Genomic DNA, 24,019 nt, shown 5'->3' with positions numbered 1-24,019 from the left:
GTGCCCTTGGTTAAATTGCCTTCCTCCTCTGATTTGGTGCCTTTGTTCTTCCAGCATGTGGTTCGTTTACATGGCATTCCTGAGAATATTGTTTCTGACAGAGGTTCCCAGTTTGTCTCGAGGTTCTGGCGAGCCTTTTGTGGTAGGATGGGCATTGACCTATCTTTCTCCTCGGCCTTCCATCCTCAGACTAATGGCCAGACCGAACGAACCAATCAGACCTTGGAAACATATCTGAGATGTTTTGTTTCCGCTGACCAGGATGATTGGGTGTCATTTTTGCCGTTGGCTGAGTTCGCCCTTAATAATCGGGCCAGCTCGGCTACCTTGGTCTCTCCATTTTTCTGCAATTCTGGGTTCCATCCTCGTTTCTCTTCAGGACAGGTTGAGTCTTCGGACTGTCCTGGTGTGGATTCTGTGGTGGACAGGTTGCAGCAGATCTGGACTCAGGTAGTGGACAATTTGACCTTGTCCCAGGAGAAGGCTCAGCTTTTCGCTAATCGCAGACGCCGTGTGGGACCCCGACTTCGTGTTGGGGATCTGGTTTGGTTATCTTCTCGTCATATTCCTATGAAGGTTTCCTCTCCTAAATTTAAACCTCGTTTTATTGGTCCGTATAGGATTTCTGAGATTCTCAATCCGGTGTCTTTTCGTCTGACCCTCCCAGACTCCTTTTCCATACATAATGTATTCCATAGGTCGTTGTTGAGGAGATACGTGGCACCTATGGTTCCATCTGTGGAGCCTCCTGCCCCTGTTTTGGTGGAGGGGGAATTGGAGTATATTGTGGAGAAGATTTTGGATTCTCGTGTCTCTAGACGGAAACTCCAGTATCTGGTCAAATGGAAGGGTTATGCTCAGGAAGATAATTCCTGGGTTTTTGCCTCTGATGTCCATGCTCCAGATCTTGTTCGTGCCTTTCATGTGGCTCATCCTGGTCGGCCTGGGGGTTCTGGTGAGGGTTCGGTAACCCCTCCTCAAGGGGGGGGTACTGTTGTGAATTCTGTGGCTGAGTTCACTTCTGTGGTCACAAGTGGTATTGCAGTCTCTGGGCTTCCTCCCTCAGGTGTTTTGGTGAGCTCGTTGGCTGCCTTGCTATTTAGCTCCACCTGAGTCTGTCTTCCTTGCTCCTTGTCAATGTTCCAGTGTTGGATCTGAGCTACTGCATCTTTCCTTGGGCCTGCTGCTCTGCTAGATAAGTGCTTCTAGTTTGTTTTCTGTTTTTTCTGTCCAGCTTGCTATTAACTTTTGCTGGAAGCTCTGAGAAGCAAAGGGGTGCACCGCCGTGCTGTTAGTTCGGCACGGTGGGTCTTTTTGCCCCTTTGCGTGGTTTTCGTTTTAGGGTTTTTTGTGGACTGCATAGTTCTTTTTGCTATCCTCGCTCTGTCTAGAATATCGGGCCTCACTTTGCTGAATCTATTTCATTCCTACGTTTGTCTTTTCATCTTGCTAACAGTCATTATATGTGGGGGGCTGCCTATTCCTTTGGGGTATTTCTCTGAGGTAAGTCAGGCTTGTATTTCTATCTTCAGGCTAGTCAGCTCCTCAGGCAGTGCCGAGTTGCATAGGTAGTGATAGGCGCAATCCACTGCTGCTTATAGTTGTGTGAGGATAGATCAGGTACTGCAGTCTACAGAGATTCCACGTCTCAGAGCTCGTCCTATTGTTTTTGGTTATTGCCAGATCTCTGTATGTGCGCTGATTACTGCACGCTGTGTTGCCTGATTGCCAGCCATAACAGCGGATGCCCTCTCTAGGAGTTTTTTGCCTGATTCCCCTGGAGTCCTTGAGCCGGTTGGCATTCTTAGAGAAGGGGTGATTCTATCTGCCATCTCCCCTGATTTACGGCGGGCGCTCCAGGAATTTCAGGCTGATAAGCCTGACCGCTGTCCTGTGGGGAAGCTGTTTGTTCCTGATAGATGAACAAGTAAGGTAATTTCTGAGGTCCATTGTTCTGTGTTGGCCGGTCATCCTGGAATTTTTGGTACCAGAGATTTGGTTGCTAGGTCCTTTTGGTGGCCTTCCTTGTCGCGGGATGTGCGTGCTTTTGTGCAGTCCTGTGGGACCTGTGCCCGGGCTAAGCCTTGCTGTTCCCGTGCTAGTGGGTTGCTTTCACCTTTGCCCATTCCGGAGAGGCCTTGGACGCATATTTCCATGGATTTTATTTCAGATCTTCCTGTGTCCCAAAGGATGTCTGTTTTCTGGGTGGTTTGTGACCGGTTCCCTAAAATGGTCCATTTGGTTCCTTTGCCTAAATTGCCTTCCTCCTCTGATTTGGTTCCATTGATTTTTAAACATGTGGTTCGTTTGCATGGCATTCCGGAGAATATTGTGTCTGAAAGAGGTTCCCAGTTTGTTTCCAGGTTTTGGCGGGCCTTTTGTGCTAGGATGGGTATTGATTTGTCTTTTTCTTCGGCATTCCATCCTCAGACAAATGGCCAAACTGAGCGAACTAATCAAACCTTGGAAACCTATTTGAGATGCTTTGTCTCTGCTGATCAGGATGATTGGGTGACTTTTTTGTCGTTGGCCGAGTTTGCCCTTAATAATCGGGCCAGTTCGGCTACTTTGGTTTCGCCTTTCTTTTGTAATTTTGGTTCCCATCCTCGTTTTTCTTCAGGGCAGGTTGAGCCTTCTGATTGTCCTGGTGTGGATTCTGTGGTGGACAGGTTGCAGCGGATTTGGGCTCATGTGGTGGACAATTTGATGTTGTCCCAGGAAAGGGCTCAGCGTTTTGCTAACCGCCATCGGTGTGTTGGTCCTCGGCTTCTTGTGGGGGATTTGGTCTGGTTATCCTCTCGTCATGTCCCTATGAAGGTTTCTTCCCCTAAGTTCAAGCCTCGGTTTATTGGTCCTTATAAGATCTCTGAGATTATCAATCCTGTGTCTTTTCGTTTGGCCCTTCCAGCTTCTTTTTCCATCCACAATGTTTTTCATAGATCTTTGTTGCGGAGATATGTGAAGCCCGTTGTTCCATCTGTTGATCCTCCTGCCCTGGTGTTGGTTGAGGGGGAGTTGGAATATGTGGTTGAGAAAATTTTGGATTCTCGTTTTTCAAGGCGGAAGCTTCAGTATCTTGTCAAGTGGAAGGGTTATGGCCAGGAGGATAATTCTTGGGTTGTTGCCTCCGATGTTCATGCCGCCGAGTTGGTTCGTGCTTTTCATTTGGCTCGTCCTGATCGGCCTGGGGGCTCTGGTGAGGGTTCAGTGATCCCTCCTCAAGGGGGGGGGGTACTGTTGTGAATTCCGTTCTTGGTTGTAAGTAGTATTTTTGTGAGTTCTGCTCTTGGGCTCCTCCTGTGGTCTTTAGTGGTATTGCTGCTTTTTGGATTTGGCTTCTCAGCTGTTTCCTTTGATTGTCTTTTGGGCTCGGCTATATTAGTCTGGCCTTAGCAATCATTCAATGCCAGTTGTCAATTGTCTTTGCCTGGAGTCATTGCTCTTTGGATTTTCCTGCCAATCTGACCAAGTTCTGCTAAGCTAAGTCCTTTCATGTCCTTTGCAGTTCACTTATTGTGGACTTGTTGTTTTGTACTGTCTTGTTTTGCTCATTTGTCCAGTTTATCAGTATGGATCTATTTAGCTAAACTGGAAGCTCTGGGCAGCAGAGTTTGCCCTCCACACCTTTAGTTAGGTGTGGAGATTTTTGCATTTCTCTGCAGTGGACTTTTTCTAGTTGTTTTCTACTGACCGCACAGAGCTCTTTCCTGTACTTTCCTTTTTAGCTAGAAGTGGCCTCCTGTGCTCAATCTTGTTTCATACTACGTATGTCATTTCCTTCTCCTCTCAGAGTCATTACATGTGGGGGGCTGTCTTTCCTTTGGGGATTTTCTCTGAGGCAAGATAGTTTTCCTGCTTCTATCTTTAGGGGTAATTAGCTCTTAGGCTGTGACGAGTTGCATAGGGAGCGTTAGGAGCAATCCACGGCTGTTTCTAGTTGTGTGTTGAGCTTAGGGTCTGCGGTCAGTATAGATATGACCAGGAGGCCATAGAGGACGAAACCCACTTCCTGCTACACTGCTCCAAATACTCAGCAGTGAGGGACACTCACTTCAGGAGACTCTCACATCTCTTCCCGGACTTCATCACCATGAAGGAGGAAGAGAAAACATATATCCTGCTGGGAGAAGAAGAGAGAGCGGTGGAGATAGCAGCGTGGTATGTGAGCGAATGTCATAGACTGCGAGAAAGAGAACTATGATGCCATGGACTATAGCCCCCACAATGGATCTGCCCCATCCACCTCCCATATGCCATGGACTATAGCCCCCACCCTGGATCTGCCCCCATCCACCTCCACTATGCCATGGACTATAGCCCCCACAATGGATCTGCCCCATCCACCTCCCCTATGCCATGGACTATAGCCCCCACAATGGATCTGCCCCATCCACCTCCCCTATGCCATGGACTATAGCCCCCACAATGGATGTGCCCCATCCACCTCCCCTATGCCATGGACTATAACCCCCACAATGGATCTGCCCCCATCCACCTTCCCTACAGCTCCTACCCAACATCCCCACAGTCCCTATCCCTATTGCCTTTATACACTTGTTTTGGCAAAACTGATGTGTATTTGGTCCTGTCAATAAAGCTTCTTTGAATCTTGAATCTAGATACCACCTGCTCAGAGCTAGTCTCATGTCGCTCCATAATCACCAGACCATAACAGCTTCCTATCCTGAGAGGAACCTCCAAAGAGAAACACTCTGCTCTTCTTTGTCCCCTCTTCCAATCTGTTTTGCTCTCTTGGGGGTCTTTATGAAAATGTTTTTTTACTTCGAAAAAACTTCTTATATGTGGGAATAGGCAGGCTAGGAAATCCATTTTTCTTATCACCTGCTTTCTGAAGAATGTCATCTAATGTTGACCCGAAGAGAAAATTACCTTCACAGGGGATGGAACATAATTTTGATTTTGTTTGGACATCTCCAGGTCAACATTTTAAGCCAGAGAGCTGTATGGGTTGTGTTGGAAAAGGATGCGGATTTGGCCACCAGTCTAACTGAATTAGCTGATGAGTCAGCCCGAAAAGCAGCAGCCCACGCATTAAGGGAATGGACTCTAGTTTTGTATCCCTAGATTGCCTATCCCAGAGCTGCTTCTCTAATTGGTCTAACCAAATCATTAAAGACCTAACTGTGCAGGTTGCTGTTATAGTAGGTCTTAAACTGCCCCTGACACTTCCTAGCTACCCCTTAAAGGGAACCTGTCACCCCGTTTTTTGAGATTGAGCTATAAATACTGTTAAATAGGGCCTGCGCTGTGTGTTCCTATAGTGTATGTAGTGTACCCCGATTCCCCATGTATGCTGAGAAATAACTTACCAAAGTCGCCGTTTTCGCCTGTCAATCAGGCTGGTCAGGTCGGGAGGGCGTGGTGACATCGGTGGTTCTTCCTCAGCTTTACGTTGGTGGCGTAGTGGCGTAGTGGTGAAGACACAGCGCGCGATCTGCGCTGTAATCCCTTGCATCGGTGGGGGCGGCCATCTTCCTGGGGCCGCGCGTGCGCAGATCGAGTGCTCTGCTGCACGGGGCTTCAGGAAAATGGCCGCGGGATGCCGCGCGTGCGCATTAGAGATCGCGGCGGCCATTTTCCCAAAGCCGAGTTTGCATCTCGGCTTTGGGAAAATGGCCGCCGCGATCTCTAATGCGCACGCGCGGCATCCCGCGGCCATTTTCCTGAAGCCCCGTGCAGCAGAGCACTCGATCTGCGCACGCGCGGCCCCAGGAAGATGGCCGCCCCCACCGATGCAAGGGATTACAGCGCAGATCGCGCGCTGTGTCTTCACCACTACGCCACTACGCCACCAACGTAAAGCTGAGGAAGAACCACCGATGTCACCACGCCCTCCCGACCTGACCAGCCTGATTGACAGGCGAAAACGGCGACTTTGGTAAGTTATTTCTCAGCATACATGGGGAATCGGGGTACACTACATACACTATAGGAACACACAGCGCAGGCCCTATTTAACAGTATTTATAGCTCAATCTCAAAAAACGGGGTGACAGGTTCCCTTTAAGGAAGGAATGTGCTCTTTTGTCTAGTGGATCCTTCAATACTCCCATGTTCTCAAAGGGAAGGATAACTTTTTTGGAAGCCTTAGCAACAGCTAGGTCTAACTTTGGGGCTTTATCCCAGGACTAGGATGCTAGATCATCAAAAGGATATTTCCTATTGAGGGACGGCACAGAGGAGTTTTTTTTGCGGATCTATTCCATTTCTTCTTAATTAGAGATTGTATATTCTCATTAAAAGGAAATGACCTACGCTTCTTTTGTCCAAGTCCCCCAAACATAATATCCTGGACTGATTTTTCTGGACAAGCGTTCATCATTCCCATTGTGGCCCTTACAGCCTTGACCAGACCATCTATTTCTTCTTATGGAAAACAATGGCGCCCTCCCATCTCTTTCTGTGAGGATGAAGAAGAGTGCGATGAACCCGAGTCTCTCTGTTCTTCCTCCGAACTATTGGTCCCAGATTCCGGGCACCTCCTGCTGGTCTTTTATCTCTTAATACTACCCCCCTCGGAGAGGGATTTAAATGCGCTTTCAACCTACGACCTGATTACGGATGTTCACTCGGAGGCAAAATTTGGGGTCTCCTCACATAGCACTTGCTCTATGCAAGATTTTTTTCCCAGGTTACGGGTAAACCCTTGTTACAAATTGGGCAACTCCTGTGCTTGGTCTTAGCCAAGCATTTTCCTCCCTAAATAAATAAGAAAAAGGGGGACCCCAATTATAAAGTGAACTTCCACAAAGATCACTCCCTAATCAGATGTAGCCACGGGTACCGGTTCAAAAGGAGGAATGAGATCTACTGATGGGCCTCTGGAGACTGGAGATTTATCCACCTTGCCAGAGCGCGTGCTCTGTGGGGTGGAATGGCTGCCGGAATATCCACTCCGCCGGGATGAAGCTTCATGCTGTCACATCTCCTACCTCTGTCTCCCTGTATGCTGCTGCAGCTACTGTGGTGGTTCACCATCCTGTGCCTCCATTCCTATAGGTGATTGCCTATGCTGCAGGAAGTGTCTTACCACGCTCCCATTTTAACCAAAGCAGCCCCTATACAGTACTTCTTCTGGTTTCCTAGCAGGAAGTTCCTTCCGGTCATGTGATCCGCCGGCCACGTCATCAGGGGGAAACTCCGGTGCGTCCCTGCGTATGCGTATAACTGGAAGCCTGGAAGCCAGCACCGAAACATAGTGCCACGAATGTGCTCCTCCCCCCCCTCCCACCGCACACCCTGAAAGGCCCAAGGGCATCCGGTCTGCTAGGTAACGGTCTGGTCTGGTCAAGCCTGGACTCCATTCTTCAGTCTTCTTTCTTCAGGTACACACCATAACTGAAAGGTTTCCTGTCAAGGACAGGAAACCAACTGATGCAAGGGAGAGGTACCACCCATTTAATCTGTATGTTTCCTGTCCTTCCTTCAAGGGCGGATGCCCTCTCTCCGTGGTGCTGTCATGGAGGAAGGAGAAAATGGCCTTTACACTCTAAAGGTTTGCAAGCGACATGGTCCTTTCATTCTGTTCATCAGGGAAGGTCCTGAGACTTTGACATCACAATCATGCATGGATGGATCAATGATCAATAGAAAAATTCAGAAAATATTAATGAATACAAATTATGCTACTATCACTATGTGGTCATTCATTTCTAATCATGTTTAACTTCCATATTATATTGCAATTTTGTATTAGATACCAATGCCAGATAATCAGACAGAAATTCTCTTTAGCTTTAGCTTACAGACTGCTAAATATTTTTTGATTATTAGAAATTCTCTCTAGTTTTAGCTTACAGACTGCTAAATATTTTTAATTAAAACTACTCTGCAGAAGCTGAACGGAAAAAGCTGAACATCAGGGCGTCTGTTATGGTGACTGAATGTCGGCAGTTACTAGAGTGTGTTAGTAAATTAATTCATTACCTGTCATGGGTAGTGAGCACAGTAATGGCATCTTTCTGCAGATGCATCAACTTTAAAGCTTTCTTATTATGTGGCTTTATGGGAGACTTTGTTCTGATCAATGGGGGATTGGTGGTCTCCCAGACAACCAGTTTCCCTGCAGATGTAGCTGTCAAGGATCTTACATTGCGGAAATCAAAAACCGATTGGCTGAAAGCTCCCACGGCTTTGTTAAACGTCTGCGGAAAAAAAATGGATTTTAGGGTTAAAATACAGTTGCCAGTGTGAGAGAACATAGCAGGTTAACTGCATGGGGAGAAAGCAGTGAATGGAGGGGAGATGCAGAAACCAATCAGGACAATGTAGAATAGGTAAGAATAAAGTAGAACAGACAATAAAAAGGAATTACAAGAAAAAGCCGTCAGAAAGTGTTCACAATTCACTGCAATGCCACCAAAGGTACAAAAAGCCCCATGTAAATATACAGATGGGTTATGGGCACTGCAAATAGCAGAGCTGCTTATTTTCCAGAACTCCTAATGGAAAGCAACACTATTTTTACTAGGCTGGAGGGAAAACTACAAGGCTGTAGACCACCTTTTCTTCGCCTTTACAGAAGTAATGCACATAGGGGCACACATATTGGGCACAAGAGTTGTGGTAGTAACCTTGGTGGGCTAGCATACACCAACACCGGGGGGAGATACAAGACCAGCCATTCTCGCGTCAGTCTTGATGAGGGGGCGATTTGGAGCAGACGCTCCTGATTCATTAATAGGTTCATGCCTCTTAAAGGGAACCTGTCACATGAATTTGGCAGGACCGGTTTTGGGTCATATGGGTGGAGTTTTCGGGTGTTTGAGTCACCCTTTCCTTACCCGCTGGCTGCATGTTGGCCGCAATATTGGATTGAAGTTCATTCTCTGTCCTCCGTAGTACACGCCTGCGCAAGGAAAAATTGCCTTGCGCAGGCGTGTACTACGGAGGACATAGAATGAACTTCAATCCAATATTGCGGCTAGCATGCAGCCAGCGGGTAAGGAAAGGGTGAATCAAACACCCGAAAACTCCGCCCATATGACCCAAAACCGGTCCCGCCAAATTCAGGTGACAGGTTCCCTTTAATGAATCAGGCAAGACATATAATGCCACACACCTAAGTGTGCGCCATAAGATTTGTGGTGTAGAGAACGCAGCCACTAGTCAAGAATCTGACGACTTTGTATGAGCTGGGGCGAGAATGGCGTGAACAAGGTGAAAGTCGCATTTTGGTTTTTAAACACAAAATCGTAATTGCACAAGAAATATAACTTCTCCAAGCTTTTTTTCACCAGAAATCTGGGAGAACAGATTTGATGAATGTAGGATTCCCAAATAGACACATATATGTATAAAGTGTTTGTTATTTTGTTGTTTTTTTTTTCGGTAGAAACAAAATAGATAATATTTACCAGATGTGCCAAATTCAAGAAATGTTTACATGCCTGATATAATTTTCAGATATATGAGAACGCACCCCTATTCCTCTGGAGTGAATAGGATAATATATCCACCAAGAACTGCACACTGTGCCCATACACTATTAACTGATTTCACATGAATGCTTGTTAGGCAACAGTTATTCCTCCTGATGCCCCCCAATAACGATGCATGCTCAGTTCAGCCGGGCATCCATGTGTTCTGAATGGGGAGAGAGGAGTAGCTGCTTCCAGAGATCGGGGCCTGATGCTTACCTTCCCTGTCGCCAAAAAAATCAGGGATTAATCCTTCTTTACCACAGCATCATTTTTCACGGGGTCATGAGGCCCCCCCATACACATATAGTCAGACAGTTCTGCCAAAATCAGCATGTTTGGCCGACTTCGACTTTGCTCTAATGTGTAAAGGTTCTTTTAACCCCTTCATTACCCAGCCTATTTTGACCTTAATGACCTGGCCATTTTTTGCAAATCTGACCAGTGTCTCTTTATGAGGTAATAACTCAACAACATAGCGATTCTGAGACTGTTTTTTCGTGACATATTGGGCTTCATGTTAGTAGTAAATTTAGTTCGATAATTTTTGCGTTTATTTGTAAAAAGAAAACGGAAATTTGGCGAAAATGTTGAACATTTTACAATTTTCAAATTTAGATTTTTTATTCTGTTAAACCAGAGAGTTACAGTACAGACCAAAAGTTTGGACACACCTTCTCATTTAAAGATTTTTCTGTATTTTCTTGACTACGAAAATTGTAAATTCACACTGAAGTCATCAAAACTGAATTAACACATGTGGAATTATATACTTAACAAAAAAGTGTGAAACAACTGAAAATAGGTCTTATATTCTAGGTTCTTCCAAGTAGTCACCTTTTGCTTTGAAGACTGCTTTGCACACTCTTGGCATTCTCTTGATGAGCTTCAATAGGTAGTCACCGGAAATGGTTTTCACTTCACAGGTGTGCCCTGTCAGGTTTAATAAGTGGAATTTCTTGCCTTATAAATGGGGTTGGGACCATCATTTGTGCTGAGCAGAAGTCTGGTGGATACACAGCTGATAGTCCTACTGAATAGATTGTTAGAATTTGTATTATGGCAAGAAAAAACAGCTAAGTAAAGAAAAACGAGTGGCCATCATTACTTTAAGAAATGAAGGTCAGTCAGTCTGAAAAATTGGTAAAACTTTGAAAGTGTCCCCAAGTGCAGTTGCAAAAACTATCAAGCGCTACAAAGAAACTGGCTCACAGGAGGACCGCCCCAGGAAAGGAAGACCAAGAGTCACCTCTGCTTCTGAGGATAAGTTTATCCGAGTCACCAGCCTCAGAAATGGCAGGTTAACAGCAGCTCAGATTAGAGACCAGGTCAATGCCATACAGATTTCCAGCAGCAGACACATCTCTACAACAACTGTTAAGAGGAGACTTTGTGCAGCAGGCCTTCATGGTAAAATAGCTGCTAGAAAACCACTGCTAAGGACAGGGAACAAGGAGAAGAGACTTGTTTGGGCTAAAGAACACAAGGAATGGACATTAGACCAGTGGAAATCTGTGCTTTGGTCTGAGGAATCCAAATTTGAGATCTTTAGTTCCAACCACTGTGTGGAGGAGGAGGTGTGAGGGCGTGGGGGTGTTTTGCTGGTGACACTGTTGGGGATTTATTCAAAATTGAAGGCATACTGAACCAGCATGGCTATCACAGCATCTTCAGCGGCATGCTATTCCATCCGGTTTGCGTTTAGTTGGACCATCATTTATTTTTCAACAGGACAATGACCCCAAACACACCTCCAGGCTGTGTAAGGGCTATTTGACCACGAAGGAGAGTGATGGGGTGCTACGCCAGATGACCTGGCCTCCACAGTCACCAGACCTCAACCCAATCGAGATGGTTTGGGGTGAGCTGGACTGCAGAGTGAAGGCAAAAGGGACAACAAGTTCTAAGCATCTCTGGGAACTACTTCAAGATTGTTGGAAGACCATTGCCGATGACTACCTCTTGAAGCTCATCAAGAGAATGCCAAGAGTGTGCAAAGCAGTCATCAAAGCAAAAGGAGGCTACTTTGAATATCCTAGAATATAAGACATATTTTCAGTAGTTTCACACTTTTTTGTTACGTATATAATTCCACATGTGTTAATTCATAGTTTTGATGCCTTCAATGTGAATGTACAATTTTCATAGTCATGAAAATACAGAAAAATCTTTAAATGAGAAGGTGTGTCCAAACTTTTGGTCTGTACTGTATATGACACAAAATAGTTTATAAATAACATTACCCACACGTCTACTTTACATCAGCACAATTTTTTGCTAAGAAGTTACAAGGGTTAAAATTTGACCAGCGATTTCTCATTTTTACAGCAAAATTTACAAAACCATTTTTTTTAGGGACCACCTCACATTTGAAGTCAGTTTGAAGGGTCTATATGGCTGAAAATACCCAAAAGTGACACCATTCTAAAAACTGCACCCCTCAAGGTGCCAAAAACCACATTCAAGAAGTTTATTAACCCATCAGGTGTTTCACAGCAGCAGAAGCAACATGGAAGGAAAAAATGAACATTTAACTTTTTAGTCACAAAAATGATCTTTTAGCAAAAATTTTTTTATTTTACCAAGGGTAAAAGGAGAAACTGGACCCCGAAAGTTGTTGTACAATTTGTCCTGAGTACGCTGATACCTCATATGTGGGGGGGAACCACTGTTTGGGTGCACGACAGGGCTCGGAAGGGAAGGAGCGCCATTTGACTTTTTGAATGAAAAATTAGCTCCAATCGTTAGCGGACACCATGTTGCGTTTGGAGAGCCCCTGTGTGCCTAAACATTGTAGCTCCCCCACAAGTGACCCCATTTTGGAAACTAGACCCCCCAAGGAACTTATCTAGATGTGTGGTGAGCACTTTGATCCCCCAAGCACCAGTTGACTTTTTGAACGCAAGATTGGCTGGAATCAATAGTGGCGCCATGTTGCGTTTGGAGACCCCTGATGTGCCTAAACAGTGGAAACCCCTCAATTTAACTCCAACACTAACCCAACTCACCCCTAACCCTAATCCCAACCCTAACCACAACCCTAACCCCAACACACCCCTAACCCTAATCCCAACCATAACCCTAAACACAACCCTAACCCCAACACACCCCTAGCCCTAATCTTAACCCTAATTCGAACCCTAAGGCTATGTGCCGCATCATTTTTGAAAAATCCGCAGGTAAAACGCACTTTTTTTTGTGCGGATTTCACCAGCACAAGGAATTGACATGCTGCGGAAAATACCAAGCGGTATTTTCCGCACCATGGGCACAGCGGATTTAGTTTTCCATAGGTTTACATGGTACTGTAAACGTGATGGCAAACTGCTACGAATCCGCAGCGGCCAATCCGCTGCAGATCCGCAGCCAAAAGCGCACCATGTGCACATAGCCTAATTCTAACCCTAATTCTAACCGTAACTCTAACCCGAATTACAACCCTAACCCTAATTGCAACCCTAACCCTAGTTCTAACAATAACCCTAACCCTAGTTCTAACCCTAACCCTGGTTCTAACCCTAACCCTAGTTCTAACCCTAACCCTAGTGTAAAAATAAAAATAAATATGTTTTCTTTAATTTATTATGTTCCCTACCTATGGGGGTGATAAAAGAGGGGGGGGGGGTATTTACGATTTTTTTTTATTTTGATCACTGTGATATGATCTATCACAGTGATCAAAATGAATGAACGAAATCTGCCGTCGGCAGATTCGGCAGGCGCACTGCGTATGTGCCTGCCATTTTGGAAGATGGCGGCGCAAATGCAGAAGATGGACGGACACCGGGAGGGACACTGGAGGTCAGTAAGTATGGGGGGTGGGATCGGAGCACGGGGGAGCGGCAGGAAGACGGAGGGGAGCAGAGGACAGGACGGAGGGGTGAAGATCGGTGGCTGTTGCAGATCGTGGTCTCCTGCCATGGCCGATGATATTGCAGCATCGGCCATGGCTGGATTGTAATATTTCACCAATTTTCATTGGTAAAATATTACTATTGCTCTGATTGAAAGTGAAAGTCAAACGTCACTTTCAACAGTCAATCAGAGTGATCGAAGCCACGGGTGGGGGGGGTGCAAGCCACCCCCCCTGGGCTCAAGTACCACTCCCCCTGTCCCTGCAGGTCCGGTGAAATTACAGTTAACCCTTTCACCCGATCTGCAGGAATGCGATCCTGCCATGACGCCACATATGCGTCACAGGTTGAATTGGCACCGACTTTCATGACGCCTACGTGGCGTCACAGGTCGGGAAGGGGTTAAAGGAAATCTGTCACCAGATTTTTGCTACCCAATCTGAGAGCATCGTGATATTGGGGCAGAGAGCCTGATTCCAGCCATGTATCGTTTACTGGGCTGAATGCCGAGATAGATCTTGGTGAAATCACTGTTTTTGTGCAGCAGATCTACCAGTTCTCTGAATGCTGAGCTCGATATAACCCCGCCCACAATACTGATTGGCAGCTTTCTTTGTACTCTGTGCATAGGCAGAAAGTGGCCAATCAGTGGTGGGGCGGGGTTATACAGAGCTCATTAATATGGAGGACTACAAGGCAGTGATAATCTCCTGCTGATACAACAGTAATTTTATGAAAACTACAGCAAGCAGCTCAGTAAGTGACACATTTCTGGAATCAAGGTCTCTGCCTCTCCATCATGCTTCTCTCTGATTAAGTGGCAAACACTTTGTGACAGATAATTTGTTTAATTAGGTACCTACAAGTATCAGTTTTAGAGGAACTGAACCCTACATCACTTGAACAGTGACTGGGCTCCATTTCCAGGCATTTAAATTAATCATTAAATATTTAAAGAAAATCAACTAACCTTGTCATTCAGTGGAGGAGCAACATACTCCAGGTTACAATTATCCTGTTAAGAAAAGAAAACTGGACAGATCATATCAAATTGTTCCTTTTACATAGAACAAATTAATTACAGTGATCAGTAATTAATCACAACTACAACAAAGGATACAAGATACAGCTGATTGCAGCAACCACAAGCATTACAGTTTTTTAGATGCCTTTTGACAACTGCAATCTCATTGGTTGTTGAGCTGTGGTAACATTGGGCTTTACTGTAACTCATGTCAGACGGATATGATTTCCTATGAAGGAAAAAGTTACCAAAAGTTTTCCCCATACCAAAGCTGAGTATCCCATTATTTTACTAGGACTCCGGGGCGACCAAATGTTACCATAAAGCCCTAGGCTCAGTGATCGTACAGACACACTGGACACATAAAATCTTACTTACCCAGGAATAAAATATGACTTGTGTGTCACTGTTGGTGATCAGCTGCGTCTCGTCTTCGGGATTAAATAGAATGTATTTCTGAAAAGAGAGAAAATAGTTTTAAGATTGTAAATATCCATATTTTATAGAGTTCTAAGTTTCGGGGGAAAAAAAGAACAGACTTTTTCCATTACAAAGTGTTGACCACAGTAATAAAAGGGTTCAAGAGCCAAGATTGGAGTGTACTCTGATCCAGGTAACTGTCAGGAGGATGCTGTAGGACAGGAGCAATGCCTCTCACAGCACCAGAACTCGGGCAAGTACCGGGTCCTGGACAGAGGGGGGCCCTCCATCGGGGCCCGGGCCGCTCCCCCAGTAGCTGTGCTTTGCAGGGCTGCCGACGCTGTTTGAGAAATCACTTCAACAGACATGGCCGTGTGCAGTGCACTGTGCAGCTGTGTCTGCTAGTAATGACGTGGCCGGGCCGACACACAAGCAAAATTAAAGGCGCAGTGCCAGCTCAGCCGCATTATTACTAGCAGACACAGCCACACAGTGCGCTGCGTGCGCCCATGTTTGTTTAAAGGGAACCTGTCACCCCGAAATTCGCGGGTGAGGTAAGCCCACCGGCATCAGGGGCTTATCTACAGCATTCTGTAATGCTGTAGATAAGCCCCCGATGTTACCTGAAAGAGGAGAAAAAGACGTTATATTATACTCACCCAGGGGCGGCCCGCTGCTGGTCAGGTCAAACGGGCGTCTCCGGTGCGCTGCGGCGCCTCCCATCTTCATTACAAGACGTCCTCTTCTGATCTTCAGCCACGGCTCCAGCGCAGGCGTACTTTGCTCTGCCCTGTTGAGGGCAGAGCAAAGTACTGCAGTGCGCAGGCGCCGGGCCTCTCTGACCTTTCCGGCGCCTGCGCACTGCAGTACTATCCTCTGCCCTCAACAGGGCAGAGCAAAGTACGCCTGCGCCGGAGCCGTGGCTGAAGATCAGAAGAGGTGACAGGTTCCCTTTAAATGACAGTAATCAAGCAGCGCGTCCTGCACAGCCACATGCCAGAGGAGCTGGGAGACAAGCCGGGACCAGGTGAGCGAGACTTGTTTCCTGCTTCCCCATATTAAAAAATATTTAATTTGTCTGTAAATCTGTGCATGTATGATGTGTATGTCAGGGTGTATGACTGTGTATATATTTATGTCTGTTTCTATGTGTTTTTGAGAATTTGTCTTCAAATATGTATGTGTACATATCTGTGTATATTTGTTTAGGTGCATGTCTGCCTATCTGCGTACCATGTGTATATGTGCATGTCTGCACACAGTGTATACATGTCTGCATACTGTAGGTGTGTGCATGTCTGCGTACTGTGTGTGCGCGCACATATCTGCGTACTGTGTGTGAGCGCACGCGCATGTCTGTATACTGTGTGTGCATGTCTGCGTACTGTGTGTGTGCGCATGTCTGTACACTGTGTGTGTGGGCACGCATGTCTGCATACTGTGTGTGCACGCATGTCTGCGTACTGTGTGTGTGCGCATGTCTGTATACTGCGTGGGCATGTCTGCGTACTATGTGTGTGGGCGCGTATGTCTGCGTACTGTGTGCGTGCGCATGTCTGTATACTGCGTGTGCATGTCTGCGTACTATGTGTGTGGGCGCGTATGTCTGCGTACTGTGTGTGTGCGCATGTCTGTACACTGTGTGTGTGTGCACGCATGTCTGCGTACTGTGTGTGTGCACGCATATCTGCGTACTGTGTGTGGGCGCGCATGTCTGCGTACTGTGTGTGTGCACGCATGTCTGCGTACTGTGTGTGTGCACGCATGTCTGCGTACTGTGTGTGTGCACGCATGTCTGCGTACTGTGTGTGGGCGCGCATGTCTGCGTACTGTGTGTGAGCGCATGTCTGTATACTGTGTGTGCATGTCTGCGTACTGTGTGTGTGGGCGCGTATGACTGCGTACTGGGTGTGCGCATGTCTGCGTACTGTGTGTGTGTGCACGCATGTCTGCGTACTGTGTGTGTGCACGCATGTCTGCGTACTGTGTGTGTGTGCACGCATGTCTGCGTACTGTGTGTGTGCACGCATGTCTGCGTACTGTGTGTGTGCACGCATGTCTGCGTACTGTGTGTGTGCACGCATGTCTGCGTACTGTGTGTGTGTGCACGCATGTCTGCGTACTGTGTGTGTGCACGCATGTCTGCGTACTGTGTGTGTGCACGCATGTCTGCGTACGGTGTGTGTGCACGCATGTCTGTATACTGTGTGTGCGCATGTCTGTATACTGTGTGGGCACGCATGTCTGTATACTGTGTGTGCATGTCTGCGTACTGTGTGTGGGCGCGCATGTCTGCGTACTGTGTGCGCGCGCATGTCTGTATATTGTGTGTGTGGGCGCGCATTTCTGCATACTGTGTGCGCGCATGTCTGTATACTGTGTGCGCGCACGCGCATGTCCGTATACTGTTATACTGTGTGTGAGCGTGCATGTCTGCATATCACAAATCAAAGAAAAAGTGTATGCATAAAAAATGTAGGGATCACCAAGAGAATTTTTTATGAAGTGTTATACAAGAATGCTTTTTATTGAAAACCACCACATACAAAAACCATTAAAAACATTTAAAAAATACACAACTCCGATTACAATCAAAAGAGTATGGGTCATACAAATGATGTGTACAATACACCAGAGTCCTACATGCCATAATATTTGATAGTTAACAAACCTCTAAATAGTAGCCCGATGCAAAGATTTGCAGATAAGAATAAATAAATGCAGGCTGGTAGCAATCACGAAATACATACAAAATATACCTACTGCTAACATATAGTAATTTTTAGATATTCAAACCATCCTACTGTGAGAGGGTTATATGAAACCAGTCAGCTGCAAGGACCTCATTAGGCATAGATTTAAATTAATGAAGCTAACAAGTAATGTGCAAACCGCTGACACAAAAGCAACATAATACCCTTATCACAATTACCAGATAATAATTTAGACCCATATGGGTATAATGGTCCATAAAAAGTGCAAAAAAGGCAAAATGAGGCATAAAGATAGAGACTGCCACTTGAGATATCAATGAACCAGTAAGACCGAATACTTTACCCTATTCTAAGGTCATGGTCGCCCCCCCATGTGGCAGAGTAGGTGCTAGACCAACGCGTATCGACACAACAGGGTGTCATTCTCAAGGTCAGATCATGTCTGCATATGTGAAGGATGAGGGGGCAGGCTGGGCCCTGTGTTGTATACCTATATTTCTCTGACATATCTGAGCATCATGAATTGTGGTATGTGTTAAAGGGGCCCACTGAGACTCTTTCGCTCGGGACCCACGAAAACCTGGAGCCGGCCCTGCCTCTCACTGCTCGCAACTATAGCAATGCCAAAAAAATGTCACTGTAGACTTCAGACTCTGTATCGCCCGGCAAAAAAACAATGGGCGGTCATTAAAAATAAAATGCAATATCAGGTGTATATCTTACCTGAAGCCCAAACTGTGCATTCAGCTCAGATGTACAAATGGGAGTTTCAGAACCTGTTGTCCAATCCCATATACAGACTTTCTAAGAATGAAAAAGCAGAAGAATGAATGAATGGACGATGGCTTACTGACACTACAACAGAACAATGAATTTATACCTGAACAGTGCCCCCTCCTATAGTTGCCAAGTACTTGGCGTTCTGCGACATAGCTATGGCAATTACTCCCTGTTGAGGATGACTTTGAAATATGGTGTGAACAGGAATTCTGGAAATGAATACCATTAACAATTTGTATTAGTATGTGGGAAAATTACACAACCATGAACTGATCTTGTTACATAAATATTATGCAAAACAAAAAATTAACGTTTCACTCTGTAGTGATCAGGCATGTAAATATGAAATATGATTATATAATAAGAAAAAAATTGAGATACCGTATATACTCGAGTATAAGCCGAGATTTTCAGCCCATTTTTGGGGGCTGAAAGTCCCTCTCTCGGCTAATACTTGAGTCATTCCCAGGGGTCAGCAAGGGAGGGGGAACGGGGGCTGTCTAATTATACTCACCTGCTCCTGGCGCTGCCCCTGCATGTCTTTTCCCCGGCGCCTGCAGCTTCTTCCTGTACTGAGCGGTCACATGGTACAGCTCATTACAGTAATGAATATGCGGCTCCACCTCCCATAGGGGTGGAGCCGCATATTCATTACTGTAATGAGCATTAACGGTGACCGCTTAGTACAGGAAGAAGCTGTGGCGCTGGGGAACAGACGTGCAGGGACCACGCCAGGAGCAGGCGAGTATGTAAGAGGGTGGTGCTGTTATGGACAGTAAGGAACACGCTGTCACTTTAAGAGGCTGCACCCCCTTGTCTGGCGTGATGGAATGTTCTGCTTCTCCCCTGCAATAATCATTATAATGAACTAGTCTGTGCAGAGTGCAGGTGTGGAGCTGGAGCAGCGTGTGTGAGCTGAGGCTGCTGCAGAGAGGACTTTTTGTGCTGATAGCTGAAAGAGAGAAGAACTGTGTCCTGTTATAGCTGCAAGAGAGCCACAAAGATACAAAGAAAGGGATTTACAGTTTCCAGGAGCATCCCTAGGATCCAGAAGCAAGGACAAGACCACGTTTCACAGAGCTGACAGAAAGCCGTGCGCACCTCCGTATTAGACTGCTGGGGGCCCCCTGGTACTGGATCTGATTCTCCAACATCACCGTGAGTTTGTTCCTGTTTGGTGCACCTGTTAGGGCCTAGTGTAGGCTTCAATAGTCAGTACACGGCAGCCGTGTGGCCTGCTTAGTAAAGGCCAGGGAGGATATTCGTAGAGTAGCATCATCACTCGTTTATTGTTTACATTTGCTTGTTAGACATATTTTAAGTCTGAAATAGCTGGAGCATCGTGCTATTTTAAGGCAAAGATAAAGTTTATTACTGTTGTGAATTGTCTGTTGCCATTGTATACCCCTGTTTGCTTCTCCGTCATTCCCTTCCTTCCTTGCCTTCCAATAAATATACCATTTGTTGTTTGCACCTCATCTTGTGTACAGTAGTCTTCCTGCACCGTGGTGGTCCCTCGGCCATCGCTTCAAGTATAATGGGGAGGGGAGTGCAGCGCGATATTCACTTGCTCCCCATTCCGGGCGCCGCTCCGTCTTCAGCGTCTTCTGCAGTGACGCTCAGGTCAGAGGGTGCGGTGATGTGGTTAGTGCGCGCCCTCTGCCTGAACATCAGTGCAGAAGACGATGAAGATGGAGCCGCGCCGGAACGAAGTCAGGTGAATATTGAAAGTGCCGGGGGCCTGAGCGACGGAGAGGTGAGTATGTGATTTTTTTTTTTATCGCAGCAACAGCAAATTGGGTAAGTGTCTGTATGGAGCATCTTATGGGGCCATAACGTTTGTGCAGCACTATATGGGGCAAGTGTCTGTATGGGGCCATAATGTTTGTGCAGTACTATATGGGTCAAGTGTCTGTATGGGGCCATAATCAACGTTTGTGTAGTACTATATGGGGCAAGTGTCTGCATGGAGCATCTTATGGGGCCATCATCAATGTTTGTGCAGCATTATATGGGGCAAGTGTCTGTATGGAGCATCTTATGGGGCCATAACGTTTGTGCAGCATTATATGGGGCAAATATCTTTATGGAGCATCTTATGGGGCCATAATTAACGTTTGTGGAGCATTATATGGGGCAAGTGTCTGTATAGAGCATCTTGTGGGGCCATAATCAAAGTTTGTGCAGCACTATATGGGGCAAATATCTTTATGGAGCATCTTATAGGGCCATAATCAACATTTGTGCAGCATTATATTGGGCAAATGTGTCTATGGAGCATCTTATCATTATTAACCTTTATGCAGGATTATATGGGGCATATTTTAATATGGAGCATCTTATGGGTAGGTAGGATCCTGCTGCAATTAAAACTGCCACAGACTGGAGGGTGGAGTGCTTGGTCAGAGCACTCAAGCTGCTGGGCTTGTATGAATTCGTGAAAGGGATTTTTTGGGGATTTTCATTCAATCTTCCTTGGAAAATTCTTCCAGTTCTGTAAGATTCCTGGATCAATTTGTATGCACCACTACTTTGAGGTCTAGCCACACATTTCCAATGATGTTCCGATCAGGAGACTGTGAGGGCCATTGTAAAACCTTCGGCTTGCGACTTTTGAGGTAATCTATTGTGGATTTTGACAAGCGTTTAGGATGATTATCCATTTGTAGAAGCCATCCTCTTTTCCACTTCAGCTTTATTACAGTTGGTGTTATGATTGCATTAAGAATTTGTTGAAATTTAATTGAATCCATTCTTTCACCTACCTGTGAAATGTTCCCTGTGCCACTGGCTGCAACACAACCCCAAAGCGCAATTGATCCACCCTCATGCATAATGGTTTACAAGATATTCTTTTCCTGAAATGCTGTGCCCTTTTTTCTCCACACATATCTTCAATCATTGTGGCCAAAGATTTGTATTTTAACTTCATTGGTCTACAGGACTGGTTTCCAAAATGCATTGGGCTTGTTTAGATCTTCTTTTGCCTACTTCTGAATTTAATGGTGAGGATGCAGGAGAGGTTTTCTTCTGATGACTCTTCCATGAAGGACATATTTGTGCAGGTGTATCTGAATAGTAGAACAATATACCACAACTCTAGAGTCTGCTAAATGTTTCTGAAGGTCTTTTGCAGTCAAACTGTGATTCTGATTTGCCTCTCTAGTAGTGATGAGCAAGTATACGCGTTGATCGGGTTTTCCCGAGCACGCTCGGGTGGTCTCCAAGTATTTATGACTGCTCAGAGATTTAGTTTTCCTTGCCGCAGCTGAATGATTTACGGCTACTAAGCAGCTTGATTACATTTTGGGGTTGCCTTGTTACTAGCAAACCCAAGCAACGAGTATATTCGCTTATCACTACTCTCTAGCAATCCTATGAGCAGCTCTCACTGTAATTTTACTTGGTCTTCCAGACCTTATCTTGTTCTCCACTGTTCCTGTTAACCGTCATTTCTTAATTACAATTCGAACTGAGGAAAGGGCAACTTGAAAATGTTTTGCGATCTTCTTATAGCCTTCTCCTGCTTTGTGGCCTCCACTATTTTCATTTTCAGAGTGCTAGGCAGCTGCTTAGAAGAACCTAACCCAACTTAGAAGAACCCAACATGTTAGGGCATGTTAGGTTAGGCTATGGGTTGAACTAGATGGACTTATAGTCTTCCTTCAACCTTAATAACTATGTAATAACCGATGGCTGCTGTTTTTGGCATAAGGTTAGAGAAGGCTGAGTTTTTATAAAGTTGTGAAATTTGCTTCCCCTGGCCTTTCATAACGATGATAGGGAACAAGCCATAACTCTTACAGGCTAATTAAGGTCTGAAACCTTGGTCAAAGTTATCTGAGCCTACAAATCTCTAAGGGTGCCAAAATTTTGCATTGGACCATTTTCCTTTTTTGCAATTTTTTAAATGTAAAAAAATGACAATATATCTATTTTGCCTAAATACAAAGGAAATGTGTCATCTTTAACTTTAGGCCTTTTAGAGATCTTTTCAAATTCAACTTGCTTAACTGTTCACAATAACAGTAATTTTGACCAGGGGTGCCCAAACTTTTACAATCCACTGTAGAATAGTTTTTCTGATTCGCTAGGTCTCTTTTCTCTTGCCGGCATTAAAGTATCCATGGTTACAACCACTAGCAACTAGCTGTCACTACATCAGTGGTTGTAACCATGGATACCTAAGGTCCTACAATGCCTGCACATGAGGAAAGAGCAAATCTGGAAAACTATACTACAGTACATTTCTAATTGGAGGTATATTTTAATATTACTATTAATCCAACTACATGTTGGGATAGGATTGGAGATGGGGATACCCATTTAACCATCATAAAAGAAAGTGTTTTAAAATGTAGAATATACTTTCTCTAGCAAGTCACCACGGTTTTAACACTGATCACTGTACTTCAATATCAATCATTGTGTTTACTTGCGGGAATGAAAATTTGTTCTGGTCACACAGGTGCGCAGCTCGTTACGGTCCCAGAACTCTAGTGTAACGAACCATGCACCTGTGTGACCAGGAAGCAAACAATAAAGGTTCCAAAAAAGATTCCCACCGCATGACAACAAGCAGCTGCCTAGAAAACTGTGGGGAATTAATACCCAAAGCATATTACCATTCATTGTAGATGTACAATATTGTCTTACACAATTAGAAAAAAATAAGAAATTTTACAAATGCGCTGCATGAATTTAGTTAGTATAATATTTCATAACAATCAGGATGTGTTCAAAACAGCTTCACTTACCCTGAAAATGAATCCCAGACAATGATGAGACTTTCTGGCCCTTGATCGCCTGTAACAATCCATCGGCGGTCCTCACTAACACACAAGCAGGAAATGCAGCTACAGTGACCCTAGAGGGAAAAACGGATAAGAATACCTATCTAGAGACAATATTCCGTCATTCAATACCAGGAAAGTATTCCTTAAAAAATAATAATATAGGAAAGATTTTTATGATGTCACATTATGAGATATGACCTTATTTTTGCCATATGGCTGTGTTCGAACGGTGCAGTCTTGCATACCTTGTGAATGCAGCGCCAGGATTTCAGTTATGTGATGGATAAGTAAACAAATATGGAGCTTTTTCCATGCAAAAAAAACCCTGAAAATTAGTGCAGTTGTATTTGATCACAGATAACAGAGGTGGATAACAGAGAAAATACAGACTCTGGGAATGACCCCTTTTTTCCCATATGCTTCTCTATAGGGTTTTAAAATCGAATATATTTTTTTCTAGCCTTAAAGGAACTTATCATGTGAAAACACTATTAACCTGCAGATATGGGGTTAATCTGCAAATTAAAAGCGTTCAGAAGCCATGCAGACGTTGCACAGAAAGCCCGGCTACTGGGAGGAAATTATCTTTATTCCTCCTAGCAGCCTCCGACTTTTAGTCATGGAGGCGTGGCTTCAGTCACAGCTCAGTACGTAGTGAGCAGCGGCTGTAACCACACCCCAGCAATGACTGACAGCCAGCTCTACAGGGCATCAGTATAGAGCCAGCTGTCAGCAGTGAAAAAAAAAAAACACAATGTTTTGCAGTACCAGAAAAGTGAATAAAGTTTCTGATGTGTCATGCACACGCTGCTTCTTTTTTCCTTGCATATTTGAAGCAGTTTCAAATCTTCAACATGTCAATTCTTTCAGCGTTTTTCACCCATTCAAATGAATGTGAAAAAAAAAATGCATCCAAAACGTAGCAAAAAGGTGAGTATCTTAAGCAGCAATTTTCCCACCAACACTCCAATATTTGCAGTGGATTTTTCTG

At 45.1% G+C, this 24,019-nt stretch overlaps 1 protein-coding gene across 1 annotated transcript in view; it reads right to left on the bottom strand.

Moving 5' to 3' along the window:
• The window catches only part of CFAP251 (cilia and flagella associated protein 251), a 179,216-nt gene that overhangs the window by 109,657 nt on the left and 45,540 nt on the right, over nucleotides 1-24,019 (bottom strand). Inside the window, exons 5-10 of the mRNA XM_069755502.1 lie at nucleotides 22,990-23,099; nucleotides 18,333-18,441; nucleotides 18,176-18,256; nucleotides 14,697-14,774; nucleotides 14,265-14,309; nucleotides 7,948-8,165 (exon numbers count right to left, since the gene is read on the bottom strand). Coding sequence (XP_069611603.1) covers nucleotides 7,948-8,165; nucleotides 14,265-14,309; nucleotides 14,697-14,774; nucleotides 18,176-18,256; nucleotides 18,333-18,441; nucleotides 22,990-23,099 — 641 coding nt within the window. The remainder of the gene's footprint in view (nucleotides 1-7,947; nucleotides 8,166-14,264; nucleotides 14,310-14,696; nucleotides 14,775-18,175; nucleotides 18,257-18,332; nucleotides 18,442-22,989; nucleotides 23,100-24,019) is intronic.

The sequence above is a fragment of the Ranitomeya imitator genome, chromosome 1 (genome assembly GCF_032444005.1).
Source record: "Ranitomeya imitator isolate aRanImi1 chromosome 1, aRanImi1.pri, whole genome shotgun sequence".
NCBI lineage: Eukaryota > Metazoa > Chordata > Amphibia > Anura > Dendrobatidae > Ranitomeya > Ranitomeya imitator.
This window is presented reverse-complemented; position numbering and strand designations above follow the sequence as displayed.